Consider the following 20,542-nt stretch of genomic DNA (forward strand, 5'->3'; position numbering starts at 1 on the left):
GCATACTCAGTGTGCACAAAGGAAATAAGCCAAGCTTTAATTAAGGATTAGGGCTCTACCCAAATAGGACACAAAAAGCAGTTAAGGAAAAAAAGGCACAAGTACTTGTTAAAAAAAAAAAAAAAAGATTGGCAAACTCAGGTCACACAAGGCACATTCCAGTTCCTTCCACCCCAGGGAGGGCACCAGCTGGAGAGGATAAGGAAGGAAGTGTGAGATTGGGGTTGGACCCATACCAATTGTGTGAGGTGGGTTCAATTTCTCCATGACCAAAACACTGAAGTCTCAGGTGTCTGGAGGAAATCAAGGGAAGGGGGCCCGGCCCTCCCCTCCAAGGGAGCTGCTGTCACTACTTGGCAGGTGGGCAGGCTTCTAAGGCACAGGCTGGTGCTAAGTTAGGAGTAGTAGGGTGCTCAAACAGGGCCCTAATTCACTAGGAAAGTGAAGGCAGGGAAGAGCAAGCCATTTCTAAAACATCCCTTCTCAAACTCTGAGTTAGTGTGACAACAGACTGGTGTCTAGACAATGAGCACTGGGCAGAGTGCAGTTCAGAGCTTATCTGGCAGGTACCTCCGTGCTCAGGCCCTGCTCTGGGCCACCTGTTACTGCAGCTGTGGAAGCTGAGTTATGCAGGATGAGTTTCAGGAGTGTGGCCTTCCGAGAAAGGACCCTAAGGCCTAGTCCCACAGTCCTCACCCCTCCACCACCAGCATCGGCACCTTCGAGTCCATTGGCTAAAGCACCTGGCTGCTTGGTTCCTGGGACCACAACGGTGGCAGCAAAGTGCCCTTGGCTCTCCCAGCGGCATGGTCAGCCTTTCAAGCTGCTCCCAGAAACACTTGTTTGGGGCAAGGCCTTCGGCTGCAAGCTTAGTGTCCCATTCGGCCTCGTATGGCTGTCAGGTTCTGTGAATGCTGCCTGAGGCCTTAAAGAAAAGAGAGGTGGTGCATCAAGATGCAGGAGGGCCAGACCCCTAGTCTGGCTCAGCTGGGACCTCTGAGGAGGCAGAGAGGGACCACCTGAGGTCTGCTTTTCAGTCTCAGAGCAGAGTCAGGTGTCCATCCCAGAAAGGGGGTGGGGGGTCCTTTGAGGCCCAGGAGGGGCCTGGGTGAAGGCAAGGCGGTTGTGTTTAAGGCATTTGGCCTGAGGAAGAAAGTGCTTCTCCGGCATGCTGGGCCATGCCACACAGGGCCTGCACGCCAGCTGCTTCTCTGGCCTTCAGTGGGTACAGCCTTCCCCAACCAGGACCCTGGCCCTGGCTGTTTACACTGGTGGTTCTCTGAGTGCTAGTTCAGCTGGTCATACCCCGATTTCTTTTTGTACAGAAGGAAGTGCTGGATGAAGAAGATAACATCAAAGAATATGGAGAAGATGCCAAGTCCAAATTTAGTTGGGTCTCCAAAGATCAGCGTCCACTGGTCTGTTAACAGCCGGGAGGGAAAAAACTAGTTTTAGCTGATAGTGCCCAAGGCAGCTGCAGCAAGAGCAGAGGAGCCCAGTCAGCTTGGAAACCCCAACCCCATCTCATACCTCCACCCACTGGGTAGGGGCAGCTCTCAGACTGACTTACTGTTGTTGTAGGACTGCAGGAACATCTGGAGGAGGCTGAAGCTGCCTCCAATGAAGTCCAGGAACACACTGCCAATGCTCCAGCCCTCGGTGCTTTTGTAGTGAAAGTTCATGTAGGCCTAGACAGGAGGAGGGATAGACACAAGGAGGGCTATGAGGGGTCTGGGCCACTGCCTTACGTGTCTTGTGACTGCTACTCTAAAGAGCAGCTTTGAAGGCTCCCACTCAGGACTAGCACCAAAGAACACAGTGACCTTTGGGCTCTGTCAAGCCTCCGTCCAGGGAACAATCTGGGTGTCCCATGGTCTAATCATCCAGGCCAAGGAAGACCTCCCTTCTACCTCTGTCCCTTCCAACTCCAATGGAGGGAGGGGTAGCGCCCTCTTTCTGGCTTCTTTCCCAGTCCCAGACAATTGCAAATGTCTCCCTTTTTGCGGTTCTGCCTTCCAGGTTCCTGGTCCCAGGCCTTCCCACATGCAGGGCCTGACTACAGAAATCCTCACATCAGTTGGCCATGGGGCTTGAACTCTGAGCCTGGGTAGTGTTCCTGAGCTCTTCAGCTCAAGACAAGCACTCTACCTACCACTTGAGCCACAGCGCTATTTCTGGCTTTTTCTGGGTAGTTTACTGGAGGTAAGAGCCTCATGGACTTTCCTGCCTGGGCAGGCTTCAAACCACAATTCTTAGAGCTTAGCCTTCCAACATTCTTAATACTGTTCAGTAGCCAGGTCTCCTGTGTGTAGCCCAGCCTGGGGCACCCTTCATCATCCACTGAACTCTACTTTCCCTTAGGCTTAGCTGTGCTCCCAGCCAATGCTCTCCTTCCTGAACTTGTGAACATAAGGAACCTTCTCATAAGGAAGAAAAATTTTGTGGAAATTGTCGTGGCAGCTATATCATACAAGCTTAGCCTGAGTCACTGTGGGCATGGAGACAGACTTGTGTGACTCAATTATAGGGCAAGAGCAGGCAGCAGCTCTCAGTGGTTTAGTCTAGTGCCAGTCTAGTCTCACTGGCATCCACTGCAGCTTTCCACTCTCCTTTCTCTGGTGAGCAGCAAGCTGCCCTATGGAAGCAGGGCCCAGGCTAGGTACCTCTCATCTCTCATGCCACCTACCAGCCACATAACAATGCAGGAAGGCCCTGGAGTACCTGTGGAATATACTTGATCAGCGTGATGGCAAGCTTGATGTAGGAGAAACAGAAGAGAAACTGCAGCCATGTGGTCACTCCAACTGCAGCCACAACCATGGTGATGAAGGCAAAGAGCCATGAGAGCACCAGGAAGCCAATGGCAGGCCATGACACACGCTGGCTGCCTCGCTGAGGATGAGATGGAGGAGGTGCTATAGGTGGGGGCACAGAAGTTGCTGCAAGGTCTAAGGGGGGGATGGTGTAAGAGAGCTGGAGGCAGAAGTGTGGCCTTGACATAGCCTGAGGGAGGGGCCCTCGGCAGATCCAGAGATCTTACTCTGTCTAGATCATGGGATGAGTCAACACCTGGGCTTGGATAAGGTGTAAGGTCCCCAGCACAGACTCCATTAAAAAAATACTATCAAGGTCTCCTGATCTATCCACTGTGGATTTTCTTGCTTTCACCTACTTTTGTGTTCTTACTTTGCATGGCTGAATGTCATTCTGAGTGAGTTGAATGAGGTTAGGGTTATCGATTCTAATCTGGAGGCCTGGCACCTTGTTCCGGCCTGGGAACTGACTTGTTCCATGGCTTGCATGAAGTCTAGAAGTCTCTGAATCCTGTATGTCAGCCTTTCTCTGACATGGTTCCAAAGTAGGCTATCTTTACTACAGTGTCATAGCAAAGATAAGACAACCTAGGAGGTCCAAGAACCTTCCTGGAAGCCATGCAACCCCACTCCTCACACAGGGTAAAAGGGATGAGGTGCACCATGGGAGAGCGAAAGCAAAGCTGGCACCTCAAGAGTCCTCTGAAACACTGGGGTCTCCTAAGGATGTCTTCCCTGCTGAGATCCCACAGTCCTCCAGTAACAAGGCTGAGTCCTGGTTGCTCCTGGCCTTTTGGAAAACAGCTCCCCCATAGGTACTCAGAACCCTGGCTACAGTTACTGCTCATAGTTCCTCTCACCTGCTCCCCAAGAAAAACGTCCTCCCTTTCTCTTCAGCATGGGTTCTTCACTAACCCTTGGATTACTAGAAGCATTTCCTTTGCCATCCTCTCTCCCTGGGTGGGCTCAGGCCTCTACTAACTGTCTGTGTTTCCAATCCACTCCATACCACACTCTCTATACTGCCTCTCTTTATGTCCCTCACCCCAGACATGCAGTGTTCCATATTGTTAGTACAGGGTCTGACCCATTCTCTAGGCCCAGGAAGGAGATGCTGATGAATGAATGAATGGGTGGATGGATGAATGCTTCCTTTCTGAGTATTCCCCATCTTCCACTGAAAGACAGGTAGCAGTGCCATGTGGGTAGGATGGGAAGGATATTGGCTCATGCAGGTGAATGAAGGCAGGCCTGATCTCTTACCTCATATAGGCAGCATTGCAGGATGACAATCAGAGTGAGAGTGACTGCATGCAGGCTGAAGAAGACATCATTAATGTCCACAGGGTTCACGCCATTGGGGTGTTTCTGGAGAAACTGCTCCTGTTAGGGGGAAGGAAGATGGGAGGTGACAGCAGCTTGGCTACCAAGTGGCTCTGGTGGACTGTGGGGCCTGGGCAGTACTGTACCTGGATGTAGGGCACCCACAGGAGGCCAATGTTGAACACGCTGTAGGCCACAAAGCCCGTCAGGTTCAGGGCCAAGAAGTCAAAGCTCAGGCCAATGACACTGTGGGCAGGGGACAGAGGAATGAAATAGGGCAAAGATGAGGCTAGGGACCACTGGGAAGGGAGGAGACAGAGCTCCTGGCACACAGAGAAGAGCACTGTCCTTAGGTCTTACTGCACAACTGGTATCAGCCAACCACACCCCTCCCCCCTTTTTATTTTTTGCTAGTCCTGGGGCTTGAACTCAGGGTCTGGGTACAGTTCCTGAGCTTTTTTTTTTTTTTTTGGTCCAGTAGTGGGGCCTGAACTCTGGGCCTGGGCGCTGTCCCTCAGCTCTTCAGCTCAAGGCTAGCGCTCTACCACTTGAGCCATAGCACCACTTCCAGCTTTTTTTCCTTTTTGCTTATATGGTGCTGAGGAATCAAACCCAGGGCCTCATACATGCAAGGCAAGCACTCTACCACTGAGCCACTTTCTCAGCCCCAATTCCTGAGCTTTTTGCTCAAGGCTAGTGCTCTATCACTTGAGCTGCAGCTCGACTTTTGGCTTTTTGGTAGTTATTTGGAGGTAAGAGTCTCAAGGATTTTTTTTGCCTGGGCTGGCTTGAAACCATGATTCTCAGATCGCAGACTCTTTTTTTTTTTTTTTTTTTCTGGTTGTGGAGCTTGAACTCTGGGCCTGGGCACTGTTCTGAGCTCTTCAGCTCAAGGCTAGCACTCTACCATTGAGCCATAGCACCCACTTCAAGCTTTTTCTGTGTATGTGGTGCTGAGGAATCGAACCCAGGGCCTCATGCAAGCAAGGCAAGCACTCTACCACTGACCCACCTTCCCAGCCCCGCAGACTCTTAAGTAGCTAGAATTACAGGTGTAAGACACCATTTCCCTGCCAACCATGCCTTTTTTTTTTTTTTTTTTTTTTTTTTGCCAGTCCTGGGGCTTGAACTCAGGGCTGGGCACTGTTCCTGAGCCTCTCTATGCTCAAGGCTAGCACTCTACCACTTGAGCCACAGCACCACTTCTAACCTTTTCTATGTATGTATACTGAGGAATTGAACCCAGAGCTTCATGAATGCTAGGCAAGCAGTCTACCACAAGCCACATTCCCAGCCTCCAACCATACCTCTTAAGACCCAGTTTGTTCCTTCTCTCTTCCTCCAAATATTTCTCCTAGAGGCTTCCTTCAGGAAGGCAGCATCTACCGCACAAAGTACCCTAAGAGGCCAGAGTGTCTATGAAGCACCTATACTCTGTCTATAAAATCACAGTGAGTGGCTCAGTGTCCAGGGCTGAGGGCTGTGTGACAGAATACCCAAGTCTTACAGGGCTAACACTGGGGTTCACCCAGTCCATTCTTTGCTTAGCGAAGAAGAGCCATGTCACTGCTTCCACAGAATGGGGTTGAACTGGGTGAGGGACTAAAGGCCCAGCATTGAAGTCCTATCTTGATTCCTGTAGAGATTTCTTATAGGGACAGCTTTTGCAAAAGGGCAGGAAAGATGCCCATCATACCACCCCACTTGAGCCTGCTGCAGGTCTGGCTCAGCAGGTTACCTTTTCCGTCTCCAGTTCTTGATCACCTGAGGGTAGAAGGAGATGGACCAGGCCACAAAGTAGATCCAGCCAATCATCTGGTTTATGATGCTAATAGCACTGCTGTGGATCACTAAGAAGAGTATTCTTGGGCTAGAATGGAGTTGGGAATGGGATAAGCTGAGGCTAGTTTTCTGAAGAAAACCCCAATGTGTCTGTGCTCAGCACAGCCTCCCTTCCCATCATGTGTGGTCCACACACGCAGGGGCAGAGGCCAGCCTACCTGGTCTGGTTGGAATGATTTCCATGCAGATGAACTGTCACTTGTCCAACATTTTGAGATGTCACTTGGAAAGAAGAATAAGTCACTCCGGGAGGCACTACAACCTGTTAAGAAGACTGAATTTGATCTGAGGCCATATGTAATTATTGACCATCTATCAAAACAAGTGCCTTGCTCCAGGCTGAGAACATAGCACACATGGTCCCTGCCTTCCAAGAGCTTCCTAACCAAAGGCAGTACTGGGCTAGCCAACCAACTGGACCCCTGCTCCCCAGCTCTTCTCTCTTTGGCTTTCCATTCAGTATTGCAGTCTGGTACTCAGGCCCTCCCCTAGCTAATGGACAATGGACAGGAGTGTGGGATGGCCCTCTTTCTCTTACTAGCTATTTGATCTCTGTTCATCTGTAAACTTTAGGGAACAACTAAACATCAAGCATTGACTTCGACAGGGTCACTAACAATGATACAACTTCCGTCAAGCTTACAGAACAGACCTGGCACATGGCAGGCCATGAGTACATCACGTCACAAATGTACTATATCTGTATCATTGCTACTTTCATCATTATTGGGTTCCTCCATTCCCATGAAGGATATCTACCATGCACTGCCTGGCTACCACATGGAAAAACAGAAAGGTGCACAGATATGTGGTAAGGACAATGTTCTCATCCTCATTTTCATCAAATATTTATCTAGTCTTGCTCTAGGAAAACAGGTTTTGAAGCCCGCCTATGACGTCACATTCTGAAATCATTCCTTCTGATACAAATCCATGCAGAGCAACAAAGATGGTATCTTTATTGAACCAAACTGTCTCCTGCCCTCAATGGCTATTGGTCCCTAGATAATACTCTGGGTGGCACTCTCAACCTATCAGATCACTTGTGTCTATGAGGATATAGCCCATAGATAGCAGTGGTTTCTCTTTTTCTTTTGAAGCAGGCTCTCATTATGCAGCTCAGGCTAACCTGGAGTTCACTAGGTAGCCCAGGGTGGCCTCAAATTCCAGACCTCCAGCTTTTACCTACTGATTGTTAAGATTACAAGCTGTACCATCATGCCAGGCTAACAGTGGCTTCTCAATGAGAATCCTTCAGGCATTTAGTTTTTGGTCTTAAGCCCCAGAAAATGGGGGGCTTTGGCAATGGAAATGAAGTCCAACTTGTGGTCTGTGTCTTGCAAGTGACTTTTTTTTTTTTTTAATATTTGAGTTTGAATTCAGAGCATTTCATTTGCTAGGCAAGCAGTCGATAAGCCATACCTCCAACTCTTTGCGCCTCCCCCCTGCTGTGTGTGTGTGTGTGTGTGTGTGTTAGTACTAGGTATTAGAATTTGAACTCAGGGCCCCAATGCTTGCTAAGCAGGTGCTCTATCGCTTGAACCATTCTACTACTCCCTTTTTGCCTTGGTTATTTTCAAATAGGGTCTTGCTCCATGCCTGGGGAGTCTCCCATCTTTGCTTCCCTGTAGCTTGGGATGATAGGTATATGCTATCACACCTACGCACTGGTTAAGGTGGAGTCTCAAGAACTTTTCTGCCCAGGCAGGCCTCGAACAGAAATCCCTAAATTTCCACCTCTCAGGTATCTAGAACTACAGACTTGAGCCACCATGCTTGGCTAGTAATTTTTTGGATATTGGTTAGCTTTGGACCATGAACTGCCCATGGATTACAGGCATGCCACCATGACTGACCTGGAAGTTACATTCTGGTGATATGCTATCATTTTTGGCTCTTTTCTTTTCTTATCACCTCATTTCCCCCCCCTCTTACACAGAGTTTGTTTGCAATATTGTATATGGCCACTAAATCCCTAAACAGAGTTTGCTTACAATTTTGTATATGGCTACTAAATCCCTTTGGAGCAAGGCAGGAACAAATGGACCAACCAGATATTGACCAGAACAAGGTACAATGAAATGATAATGACCACTGCCTTTACTGAGTGCTCCCTACCTGCCAGGTACAACCTCAGACACTTTAGATTTGCCTCTACTGCTTTTAATTCTCACAGTGCAGCCAAGGAGATATTACCTAGACAAATGAGGAAATAATGTGTTGGGCTGAAGTATATTACCAGGGCTTACAGACAAGGCCAGGCTCATGAGCCACTTGACTCTCTGATTCACAAATAAAGTAAGGGGGCTGGGAAGGTGGCTCAGTGGTAGAGCGCTTGCCTTGCATGCATGAGGCCCTGGGTTCGATTCCTCAGCACCACATAAGCAAAAAGAAAAAAGCCGGAAGTGGCGTTGTGGCTCAAGTGGTAGAGCGCTAGCCTTGAGCTGAAGAGCTGAGGGACAGTGCCCAGGCCCAGAGTTCAGGCCCCACGACTAGACCCAAAAATAAATAAACAAACAAGTAAAGTAAGGGACAGGACTGATAAAAGCTGGATAGGGAAGGCCAGCAACCAGGAGCCTGAGAAGGTGGTTCAGATTCCTATGAAATTTTTCATAAGATATATATGAAGATTTTCATATAAATATGTAGAAATAGGTATATATATAATATATATGTATGGCTTTAGTTATACAAATATATATACTTATATAAATAGGTATTATATATATATATATAAATAGGTTCCTTCCTTGTAGTGGAACTTGAACTGATGCCATCATGTTCTTGCTCAGCATTTTTGCTCATAGTCAGCACTCTACCACTTGACCCACACCTCTACTTCCAGCTCTTTTGCTGGTTGATTACCTGGGCTGGCTTTGAACCTTGACTTTTAAATCTCAGCCTTCCAAGTAGCTGTGGTTATAGGCATGAGCCACAGGCACCTGGCTTACTGTTAAAATTCTTTAAAATTGAACTATAAATGAATACAAATTGAACTATAATATTATACATAGACACAATGCTGAAAAGTACAAAGATCACACTTGATGACCTGTCTGCAGACGGAACATATCCAGCTCCCTACTAGAAGTCCTGTTCTATCTCTTCCAGGCTACTGACTCCCAGGGTAACTTGTGTTGGTACCTTTTTTTTTTTTGTCGGTCATGGGGCCTGAACTCTGGGCTTGGGTGCTGTCCCTCAGGTCTTCAGCTCAAGGCTAGTGCTCTACCACTTGAGATACAGCGCCACTTCCAGTTTTCTGGTGGTTTATTGGAGATAAGGGTTTCACAGACTTTCCTGCCCAGGCTAGCTTTGAATCACAATCCTCAGATCTCAGTTTCCTGAGTAGCTAGGATTACAAGCATGAGCCACTGGCGCCCGGGTTGGTACCTTTTTTTTATACAAGGAGTCATATAGCCCATACTTTTGGCGTCATGTTCTTCTTATTTGATATTACACTTGACTTTTATTTTTATTTTGCCTGTCATGCGTCCTGAACTGTGGGTCTGGGCGCTGTCCCTCAGCTCTTCAGCTCAAGTCTAGCGCTCTACCACTGGAGCCACAGTGCCACTTCCGGCTTTTTCTGTTTATGTGGTGCTGAGGAATCGAACCCAGGGCCTCATGTTTGCAAGGCATGCACTCTACCGCTGAGCTACCTTCCCAGCCCCCCGACTTTTGTTTATTTTTAAGAGAATCTTTTCACTTAAATGTCTGGAGCTATGAAATGATCAGCATCTGTTCCTCTGAGTGTACATGGATCACACAGATCCCTGGTGGCTGCCATGTCAGACCTGCTGTTAGAACCAGCAGCTTTCCTTGCACTGTACATTGGACTTAGCGTGTGGGGGAGGTAAAATCTACCTCTCACACAAAGTCTCTTTAGTGGGATACTCTGAAGCTCCTCTCAGCAATGGGATTTGTCAGATCCCAGATTCTCAGGATGTGCCTCATGGCCATCAAGCTCATTCCTGCATTATTCTCTTCCTGCCCCTCCCCAGATTTATTACAGCATAATTGACAAACAAAATGTATATTTTATGCAGGAGTTGGTGGCTCATGTCTATAAACCTCATTACTCAGAAGACTGAAATCTGGAGTATCCTGATTTGAAGCGAGCCTGGGCAGAAACTTTATCTCCAAAATAAACAACAAAAATGAAGGAGGCATGTGCAAGTGGTAGAGTGCTGACAAGCAAGCAAGCTGAGCAAGCACAAGGCCCTGAGTTCAAACTCCTGTCATAAAAAATTGCATATATTGCCGGGCGCTGGTGGCTCATGCCTGTAATCCTAGCTACTCAGGAAGCTGAAATCTGAGGATCGCGGTTCAAAGCCAGCCCGGGCAGGAGAGACCGTGAGACTCCTATCTCCAATAAACCACCAGAAGACCAGAAGTGGCGCTGTAGCTCAAGTGGTAGAGCGCTCGCCTTGCACTGAAGAGCTGAGGGACAGTGCCCAGGCCAGAGTTCAAGCCCCATGACCGACAAAAAAAAAAAAAAAAAAATTGCATATATTTATATCATACAATGTGAAGTGCATATTTTTACATGAGTTAATCAAGAAAATTAACATATCCATTATCTCATATACATAAGTTTTTGTGTGGTAGGAATATTGAAGATTTAATCTCTTAGCAATTTTCAACTACAATCATGCGTACCTGTAGAATGAGCTATACCCTGAAAATTGTGTCATTAAGTGATTACATAATTGTGCAAACAGCATAGAGTGTATGTGCACAAACTAAGATGGCTACAAAATCACTAGATGATATATTAAGGGACTATTACTCTATACGCTATTCTTCACTGACCAAAATGGCATTTGTGGTGTGTGACTGCATATTACAACTTATTAACTGTTGTCACCCTGCTATATAATACATCTCCACAAATTATCCATCTTAAACTGACTGGTGTTCAACTTGTTTTTAAAATGTTTTTATTTAAGTAGTTGTACAAAGGAGATGCCATTCAACAAAGCAGTTTATGAATACAGTGCATCCTGATCACTGTCACCTATTTCATTATTCTCCCTCATCACATCCAACACCACTCAATTTTCTTAATTTTTAAAGGATATGCATTGAATTTTATGACTGCATTTCCCCCACTTCATTTGTCTATTCCCTTCCCCTTGATCCGACCTCCCCTCCACTTTCGAGTACCCATTTTCTGTTTATTTTGTTGGACTGTGAGTTAGCCTTTCTAAGGAATTAGACCATTTGGTACATCTGTATACACTCCAACCATTTGATACATTTGTGTACACTCCAAAGTGTTTACTTATGTATCTGTAATTCTGGCTTCCACATATGAGAGAAAATGTGTTCTTTGTCTATGGGCCTGACTTACTTCCCTTAACATGATTTTGGACTCTTATTGATCCTGGGAGGCTGCTTCCTTATGGTAGTCTTTTTTTTCTTCTTTTCTTTGCAGAGTTGAGGACAGAACTCAGGGCCTTGCACTTGCCAGACAAGTCCTCCTTCACTTAGCTAAATCCTCAACCCTGATCTGGTAGTCTTTTATCTAGTTAAATAGTAACTGGTTCACATCCTTGTTAAGACAGAAGCAAGATAGAAACAAATAAGTAAATATATGACGGTATGAATGATTACCACTATTATACCAGATAGCCTCTGGGACTAATCTTTCCAAGTGTGATCCAACTTAATGGTGCCTCAATACAAATGCTTCACAAATCTTAATATGGACCCCAATTATCTGGAAATGGTGTGAACAAGTAAAATCTGAATCAGTGTATTTGGGATTGTGGTCTGTGATTCTGTTTAATTAAAGTTTTTTTTTTTTTGATGTGGTGGGGGTGCCTAAATATGGGGCCTCATGCAAGCTAGGCAAGTGTTCTACCACTGAATATCCTCAGCCCCACAGGTTTTTAAGCAAGGTTAATGCTGCTGGTCTATGAATGTAGCAAGGCAGTAGCAAACTATCTAATGACCTACCGTGTTTGTTTTTTTTTGTTGTTGTTGTGGGGCTTGAACTTGGGGTTTGAGTACTGTCCTTGAGCTCTTTTGCTCAAGGCTAGTGTTCTACCACTTTGAGCCACAGCACCACTTCTGGATTCTTAGAGGTTAATTGGAGATAAAGAGTCTCATGGACTTTCTTGCCTGGGCTGGCTTTGAACCATGATCTTCTGATCTCTGCCTCCTGAGTAGTGCTGGGATTATAGGTATGAGCTACCAGTGCCTGGCTAACTTTTACATTCTTGGAACCACCTTTGCCTCAGGCTTCTTATTTGGAGCAAGACTACTCACACCTGTAATCCTAGCTACTCAGGAGGCTGAGCCCTGAGGATCACAGTTTGATAAAGTCTTCCTGGGCAGCAGGAAAGTCCATACTACTTAACCCACCTAAAAACTGGAAGTGTTGCTATAGCTCAAAGTGGTAGAGTGTTAATCTTGAACAAAAAAATCTCAGCGATGGTGCCCAGGTCCTGAATTCAAGCCCCACAACTGGCAAAAAATAAAAAATAATCTTATTACCAACTACAGTCATCATGCTGTACAACAGTTTTCTAGAAACTATTCATCCTAATGGACTTGCATTCATTTTTCTAGTTCTACTTAGTAAAACCTACACAGCACAAAAACATTCGTTCCCCTAAAGACCAACAAAGACAAAAACCCCACAGATTTCTAGAACGATGGCAAAAGGACAGTATACGTCATATATTTCCGTAGCTTTTGTTTTGTTTCCTAGCATTTTCCCTACTCACTAGTTAAGATCTGTTACTTACCTCATCAGGGAGATCAAGGATAGTAATATTTTTTGAACGAAATGTGATTTCAAAAGTGATCAGTAAGGTTGCATTTAATGGATACCTATGGAAGACAAGAGTCTAATTACTGCTGAAAAATGGGCCCAATGAGATCTCAATCAACCCTCTAGACTTCATTTCTGGGCTTTTATTTCTCTAGTAATTAGGAGCAGGAAGTGCTGCATGCTTAACCTTGAGGAGCAGTTGTCTTTTTTTTTTTTTTTAAATCAGGAGACTGAAAGTCCCTTTAGTAAAGGATGAGAATATGAGAAGGTGGCAAACGGGCTGAGAATGATAGCGGAGGTACCCAGAGGTGAACAGGCCCATGTCTCCCTGCTCTAGTGGGACAAGTTTCCCAGAAAGGGTTAGATTTAAGCAGGGTATTATAAGAAAGTCAGCATTTGAATGAAAAGCACTGAAACCTCTGGGAACAGAAGAATTACTTTATAGAGGGCAGTGGGGAACAGGGAAGGATTCTGGTAAGGGGAGAGTTGAGGTAAAAGATGACTTACATGATCTATACCATGTGGGTGGGTATGTATAGAGATTTGGGATATGGGAATGAAACTGGAGGTCCAAGATGGGGCCTGGAAGCTGAAGTATTGGTTTGAGATCAGAGTAAAGATTTGATTTTTATTTTTTTACTTATTTTTATTTTATTTTTTGGTTGGCTGTGGGGCTTGAACTCTGGGCCTGGGCACTGTCCCTATGCTCTTCAGCTCAAGGCTAGCGCTCTACCGCTTGAGCCATAGTGCCACTTCCGGTTTTCTAGTGGTTTCTTGGAGATAAGAGTCTCACAGACTTTCCTGCCCAGACTGGCTTTGACCCAAGATCCTCAGATCTCAGCCTCCTGAGTAGCTAGGATTACAGGTGTGAGCCACCAGCACTTGGCTAAGATTTGATCTTTGATAATGTAAAAAGGAAGGAATTCCAGGTGTTCAGCTTAGAGTATTCTCATAGCTGAGAGGCATGAGTAGGATAAACCACTAAAGGACACAAAGGGAAACAAAGGGAGACAAAGGGAGAAGAGGAACACTCTGCACAAGGTGGAGACTGCTGTGACATCAAAACCAGTAGGTGTCAGCAAATGACACTCCACCAACAAAGGCCAAGCAATGAGCAGCACTATGGAATCCTCTGATACAGTCACTACTAGTTTAGCAGCACTATGGAATCCTCTGTTGCAGTCACTTCTGATTTAGCATGTGACCTCAGCAGTGCTGGCCAGTACTTCAGCTCCCTTGGCCTGAAATATTTATAATCTTGGAAAGGGTCTAGGCCATCTACTGCTATTCACTCAAGGATTGTCATGGGGCAGGGTATGGGGGAAGGCTCAAGTCTTAGAGAAAAGCAGTATATTTTCCTTTTCTCTTCCCCCCCAGTGGAACCACAGGCTCAGTATGGTGCTCCAAGAACCTGCTTGGTAGCCCCAGGCTGGTCTCACTGCTCCCTGAATGGCTTGTCTATAGCTAAAAGCAAGTGTTATACCTAAAATAAAAGTCCACAGGGTCTGTCCAAGGCCAGGCCAGAGAACTTACCCAAGGGTGATGCTGATATTGGTTGAGCTGCCATTTTCCAGCTTCACAATGGGAGGGACGGTGAGGCTGAAAGTAGATTCTGAAAAGACCCAAGTTGATGACATGAATTATTCAGTCAGAGTACAGGCCCATGAGAAACAGGTATGAGGTCCCTGATATATGAACTCATGAACCCTGACTCACTGACAGTCCTATTTTCTAAATGAAACCACCCCTGGTGGTTCATGCCTGTAATCCTAGATAGTAGGCTAAGATCTGAGAATCAAGGTTTGAAGCCAGTGGGGACAGGAAAATCCACGAGGTTTTTTTTTTTTTGGTTGGTTGGTTGTGGGGCTTGAACTCTGGGCCTGGGCACTGTCCCTGCGCTCTTCAGCTCAAGGCAAGTGCTCTACTGCTTGAGCCACAGCGCCACTTCCAGTTTTCTAGTGGTTTACTGGAGATAAGAGTGTCATGGACTTTCCTGCCCAGGCTGGCTTTGAACCATGATCCTCAGATCTCAGCCCACAAGACTCTTATCTTGAATTAATCACCAGAAAGCCAAAAGTGGAACTGTGGTTCAAGTGAAAGCTAAGCAAGAGTGTGAGGCTCTGAGTTTAAGCCCCAGTACTCACAGTCACACTATCTTACAGATACACACATGCACACACACCAGAAAGAGAGAGAGAGGAGGGAGAGAGAGGGAGGCAGAGGGGTTGGAGGTTTCCATGAGGGGACTAGACCTTCAGACCACTGATTGTGCCTTCCCTATCTACTGCCAGACAATGAAGATGATGCTGGCATCATCTCTTTCTCCTGACAGACTCTGAGAACTTGCTACCCAATTACCCAGAGAGTCTAAGAACCATAGAACCCAGAAATTATCACAAAGGAATTCAAGCCACCATCTGGTTCTGTATATGATGAACCACCTTTTAGACAGATAGAACAGAGGTCTTCCCTATTTGTGGGGCTCAAAACAGCACAAAGAATTGGTTCAATCCATTCTTGCATTTTCAGAGATGCAGAGGTCCAGCTAACATGTTTCTAAATAGCCTTTTGGGTTTCCCTCCTGACTTACCCAACCAATGTATGATCTTTCTGTATGTCTATCTGGAGACTGGAGGAGAATGACAAGCAAACAGGGGCTTATTGACATTAAGGTGTTAGCTTGAGACAAAGAGGCCTTCAGGATGATGGGGGAACAAGTTTGGCCTTAGGAAACTAACTTGGGAGTCTGGAGGCATGGGCCAGTAGAAGAGTGTATGATTAGAATACATGGTGAGAAGGAAGAAGAGGAAGACAAAGAACAAAAGGAAGAGGAGAAAGGAAGAACAGAAGGAAGATGAGCGAGGGAAAAAAAGAGGAAGATAGGGCTGGGAAGTTGGCTCAGTAGAGCGCTTGCCTTGCATGCCTGAGGCCCTGGGTTCGATTCCTCAGCACCACATAAGCAAAAAGAAAAAACCTGGAAGTGGTGCTGTGACTCAAGTGGTAGAGCACTAGCCTTGAGCTGAAGAGCTGAGGGACAGCGCCCAGGCCCAGAGTTCAGGCCCCACAACTGGACCAAAAAAAAAAAAAAAAAAAGAGGAAGATAGAAAAAAGTGTATCACTGGATATGGAGGTGCCAGACTTGAATGAAAGAAAAAGAAAATAGCTAAGGGAGAGTGAGGGGCCCTGTGTTCAAAACTCAGCACAGAAATAAGAACAACAACAACAACAACAACAACAAAACAACAATAACAAAATCCTCCAACCCCCAAATAAAAAAAATTAAAGGAAAAAAGTGGATAACGTATTGTTAGGTGAAATGACTAAGAGCATCCTTGTAACCGAACAGAACTATTAGTTTGAGCTATTCCTGTGTTCTTTCAGTAACCCATTTCCCACTTCTTGTCCCCTTCCCATGTGTGATAAAAGCCCCATGCCAAACCTGCCAATCTCATGTCCCCTGCTTCCTTGTTTTTGGGATTACACATACCTTAGATTATGATAATGAATCTAGACTAGGATGGGAAGGACACCCAAAGTAGGGGAGCAAGAACCCAACTCCTTACAAGGGATAGAGTCTGCAGACAGGGCTCAGCTTTTATCTGTCCAAACCCCTTACAGGCAGAAGATGAAGAAATGAGATGTGAAATTTTAAGATGCTCAGGTTGGAAGGAAACTTGAAAGTTACCTAATTCAACCTTCCTTCCTTCCTTCCTTTCTTTCTTTCTCTCTCTCGCTCTCTCTCTATATATGTATATATATTTTCTTTTTTTCACAAAGTTGACAAACCATTCAAAAACTTACCACAATTCGTTATGAGATTCAGGGGAAAAAGGATAAAAATAAGCAGCAAATTCCTTATCATGTTCTCTGATTTCTCAGAACTAGGAAGAAAAACAAACAGCAAGCGAAATTCATGTTAAGGTTGAAATCAACTCAGCTCCAAGTGGACAATATACCACCTGGAACCACAACAATAAGACAGCTCATAAAAGACTTGCAACTGGGCGCCAGTAGCTCAGATTCGGATCTGAGGATCAAGGTTCAAAGCCAGCCTGGGCAGGAAAGTCCATGAGACTTACATCAATTAACCACAAAGAAATTAGGAGTAAAGCTGTGGTTCATGTGGTAGAGCTGTAGCTTTGCACATGTGCACACATGCGCGCGTGTGTGTACACACACAAACACACACACGTGGCAGGGGGCAGCGAACATAAGCTCAGGGACAGCACCCAGGCCCTGAGTTCAAGCTCCAGGGCTGGCAGAAAAAGAAAAAAAAAAAAAAGACTTTCACATCTCTGACCTCAAGGATTTGACATCATAGTGTCAGAAAAGGGGACCTCCAGAAAGGGCTTATCTTTCTTTGATACATAGGAAAACCAGTTCAGAGCTAAGTGGGTTGTGCAAAGTCCTATTCTGAGGAAGTGAACACAAGCCTTATCTTTTTCCCTCAATTGCCTTTTGTAACCTAGTTAACACAATGCAGTTTTGTGTTTAAAATTTTTTTAAAATTAATCAGTACTTTAAAATAAAGGTGAAATGTGATTATAAAAAAATTTAAGTTAATGTTAGGGAAATGAACCCTAAGATATGTATTCAAATGTTTTTTTCTTTCATGCGATTGTTTCTAACATATTTATAAGAGTATTTCTTTGTTGCTTTGTGTGTCCCTCCCCCACAGTATAACCCTTGCTTTCACTGTATTTGATGTCGGTGTAATTTGTGGAGGGGAAAAACAAATCGTTTAAATAGGGATACATACAGGTGGACCCATTGCAACAATGATGTACAAGTCGTTATGTAGAAAACGAACTTTACAACTTTGGTGCGGGGGTGGGGGTGGGGGTGTGGATTTGGGGGGGGGGGGGAAGGATGGGATGGGAAGGGGAAACAAAGGAGGAGGCTACAATGCTTGATAAGAAATGTACCCATTATCTTGCCTATGCAATTGTAACCCCTCTGTACAGTATTTTCACAATAAAATTTTTTTTTAAAATTAGTATCACTTCCGTAAAACATCTGTCATTCTACTGAAAGCAAAACATGGAAAATGAAACTGTGTCAGCAAAAGTCCCTCAATGCCAAAGGATGAGACACTCTGGACAGACAGAAAAGCATTAACCAGTAAGTTGATCTTAATGCTGAAAAAATTCAGATTTGATATCACATATGACTAACGGCTGGTGGAAGCTACAAGACAGAAACCGAGCACTTCATCCATTATGACATGGTGACAAAAAATCCCACTGTAGAAATAGATGAGTAAATTGTTCAATGTTAGTTTCTATCTGCTTAAAGTTTTGTTTCATTATCAAATTCCAAAAAATATGATTGTACGCTGAGTTCACTCAAGTCATGTTATCATTGATTTACTTTACCTTTTCTATATCTATTTTACAAATTTAAAACATTTTAATGATTTCACAGATCCGTTTTGAAAAAGTATTTGGAAACTGAATGCATTTAGTCAAATTACAACTTATTTTACTTAAAAGGAAATTATTTCAAAGAAAAGGAAATTGCCTCAAAATCTAAGAGATTAATTCCCTAAGATAAGTTACTATCTAGTTTGAAGTTTTACAAATAAACATTATTGACCTAGCAGGGTTGATTTACATTTTCTTCAGCAACTAAATTTCAACTTTTTTCTTTAGTGGCTATCTTAATTATTGTGATATTTTCTGTAACTAATATGCTGACATAATTTTCCCATTAGGAATTTGTATACTTATTTATTATTTTGATGAGGCTATCTTGTATTCACCACAGGCAATTTTTTTTTTTTTTTCAGGTAAGGGGTAGGTTTATTCATCATTCTGGCTGGCACCAGGCCATCTTGGTCCCCCACGTGGTGGGGAAAGGGCTGGGATAAAGAGCTGGGAGAGCTGGGAAAGAGAGAGAGCTGGGAAAGAGGGAGAAAAGAGCTAGAAAAGAGAGAAAAGAGCTAGAAAATAGAGCGTCTGGGAAAGGTGGGAAAGAGATAGCTAGGAAAGAGAAGGGAGCCGGGAAAGAGAAGAGAAGGAAAGAGCTAGAAAAGAGCAGAGAGAGCAGAGAGAGAGCAGAGAGACTACCACAGGCAATATTTTAACAGTTCTTAGCTGTTCCTTTTGCTTGATGTTGTTGTTTTAAGCTTTTGTTATCCAACTTTAAAAACTAAACAAAAAACAAAAAACAACCACTGAGCACTTCATTGTGACAATAGGCTCCTCAGATAAGAGTCTCTTGGGGACTTTTCTGCCAGGTCTGACTTCGAACCATGATCCTCAGATCTCACCCTTCTGCGTAGCTAGGATTACAGGTGTGAGCCACGGATGACCAGCAGATGTGCTTTTTTCTGCTGTAAGTTTTAACTCTCTTCCAGGTCTCACTCAGGTATCAACAGTTTCAAGAACCTCTGCCACTCCTCCCTCCTCTCCTGGGAGCAGCCTGGATGCAGATGCCTCCAGTGGCTACCTTCCTGTCACAAAGGACAGGTATGTCTGTCCCACCATCTGGAACTTTCTGGAGAGGTAACAACAAACGTGGCAAGGAATGTGTGGCTGGAGACTGGCTGGGCAGGTTCCAACGTGGGCATAGTTATTTGTTGTGGGATTTTTGGGTGCTACTTAACTTCCCGACTTCCTAATGGGACAACAGGAATGAATTTAAATGAGATGTAAGGCTTGCATTTTCAAAGGAAACTAAAATCAGCTCTTGGCATATGAAAAAAAAAAAAAGGGTAAGATTTTACAGTGGTTTAGGGCTCCCAAGGGTCATAAAACATACATACAGCTTATCAGCTGTATTAAAGTTTCAAGGCGGTGGATGATGGAATGATGTAATGTGATCGTTACCATAGCCCAGCATACTTACCAAGGAATCACACGGCATTGATTAACACTTTCCTCAGTGCAGGGCCCAGGTGTCCTCCTGTCTAAGAACCCAAGAAGGCGGGGGGTGTGGGGGGGGCGTCTCCTCCTGCCTAGTCCCCTGGAGCCCAGCACTGGACAAGTGTCAGCAGGAGCTCCAGGGAATGGTCCTCTGGGGATCTCGCCTTTCCAAAACAACGTGCATACTCTCCAACCCAGCTTCAGGAGGCAACGCAGCAGGAAGCGAGGAGAGCCACCCACATCACCCTGGCATCCCGGCCAGTGGTCCCGCCTTCATGCACCTTCACCCAGACCCTTCAGCCCAGGGCTGTCCAGGCGTCTGGGCGTGGAGTGGTCGTCGGTGCCACTGGAGTCCAGGGGCGGCGGAGCGGAGCTTGACCGGCAGCAGGCTGTCCCACCGAGGCGTGAGGCCAGTCTCTGGGTCTCAAGGGTCTGCTTGGGAAACTGGGGGGGAGACCCTGGGGCCGCGCCTTTGCTCACCTGACAGCCTCCCGGGCTCGGGGACCGATCTCACCGGACGCAGAAACCACGCGCCAGAGGTAGCTTCGGAGTGCACGGAGATGCCCCCGGCCGGGTGGTCTTGTGTCGGGGCGGGCCCGCGGTCACCTGACCGGCGCCACCTGACTCCTGGAGGCCGAGCTCCGCGCGAGGCACCCTGGGAGTTGTAGTTTTCACGGGTCTGTTTTAGCGGGACAGAGTAAGGCAGGAAGGAAGGGCACTGGCGGGCGCCAGGGCAGGGACAAGGGCTCAGTTATGAGAATAGACGAGCCACGACTAGGGACAAAAGGATCTCAGAGCCTCTTTCCCCAAGTGGTGAAATCAGAGTTCGTTTGGGGTGAGAGGCCCAGACAGCACTAGGTGGTCCCGGAACCTTAGCCTTACTGGGCGGGTCCTTCTGGGTCCCGCCTCCTCCCTGCTTT

General features: G+C 45.8%; 1 protein-coding gene across 3 annotated transcripts; it reads right to left on the bottom strand.

Annotated features, from left to right (window-relative positions):
* Positions 1–12: 12 nt before the first annotated feature.
* On the bottom strand, positions 13–20,276 carry Ctns (cystinosin, lysosomal cystine transporter). 3 transcript variants are annotated; one of them, XM_042699437.1, is made up of 12 exons: positions 20,103–20,273; positions 19,606–19,666; positions 16,558–16,637; positions 14,290–14,368; positions 12,731–12,815; positions 6,137–6,240; positions 5,875–6,006; positions 4,283–4,382; positions 4,077–4,196; positions 2,722–2,892; positions 1,571–1,688; positions 13–1,420 (listed from the first exon to the last, which is right to left on the bottom strand). In XM_042699437.1, the coding sequence occupies exons 3-12, from the start codon at positions 16,616–16,618 to the stop codon at positions 1,287–1,289; spliced, it is 1,104 nt and encodes a 367-aa protein (XP_042555371.1). In that variant the 5' UTR covers positions 16,619–16,637; positions 19,606–19,666; positions 20,103–20,273; the 3' UTR covers positions 13–1,286. The 3 variants fall into 3 exon arrangements, with proteins under 3 accessions (XP_042555371.1, XP_042555370.1, XP_042555372.1); XM_042699436.1 differs by lacking the exon at positions 19,606–19,666 and having other exon boundaries at positions 20,103–20,272; XM_042699438.1 differs by lacking the exon at positions 2,722–2,892 and having other exon boundaries at positions 19,606–20,276.
* Between the last annotated feature and the right edge of the window lie 266 nt (positions 20,277–20,542).

The sequence above is a fragment of the Dipodomys spectabilis genome, unplaced genomic scaffold, assembly GCF_019054845.1.
Source record: "Dipodomys spectabilis isolate Male_0828 unplaced genomic scaffold, ASM1905484v1 ptg000250l, whole genome shotgun sequence".
NCBI lineage: Eukaryota > Metazoa > Chordata > Mammalia > Rodentia > Heteromyidae > Dipodomys > Dipodomys spectabilis.

Excerpts from the sequence above, each read along its gene's own strand:
- Ctns (XM_042699437.1), bottom strand. The coding sequence starts at position 16,618 with ATGATAAGGAATTTGCTGCTTATTTTTATCCTTTTTCCCCTGAATCTC. Across the intron at positions 1,689-2,721 it reads TGATCAAGTATATTCCACAG|GCCTACATGAACTTTCACTA; the intron begins GTACTCCAGGGC and ends CCTCCTGTCTAG. Across the intron at positions 1,421-1,570 it reads CCTGCAGTCCTACAACAACA|ACCAGTGGACGCTGATCTTT; the intron begins GTAAGTCAGTCT and ends GGCTGTTAACAG.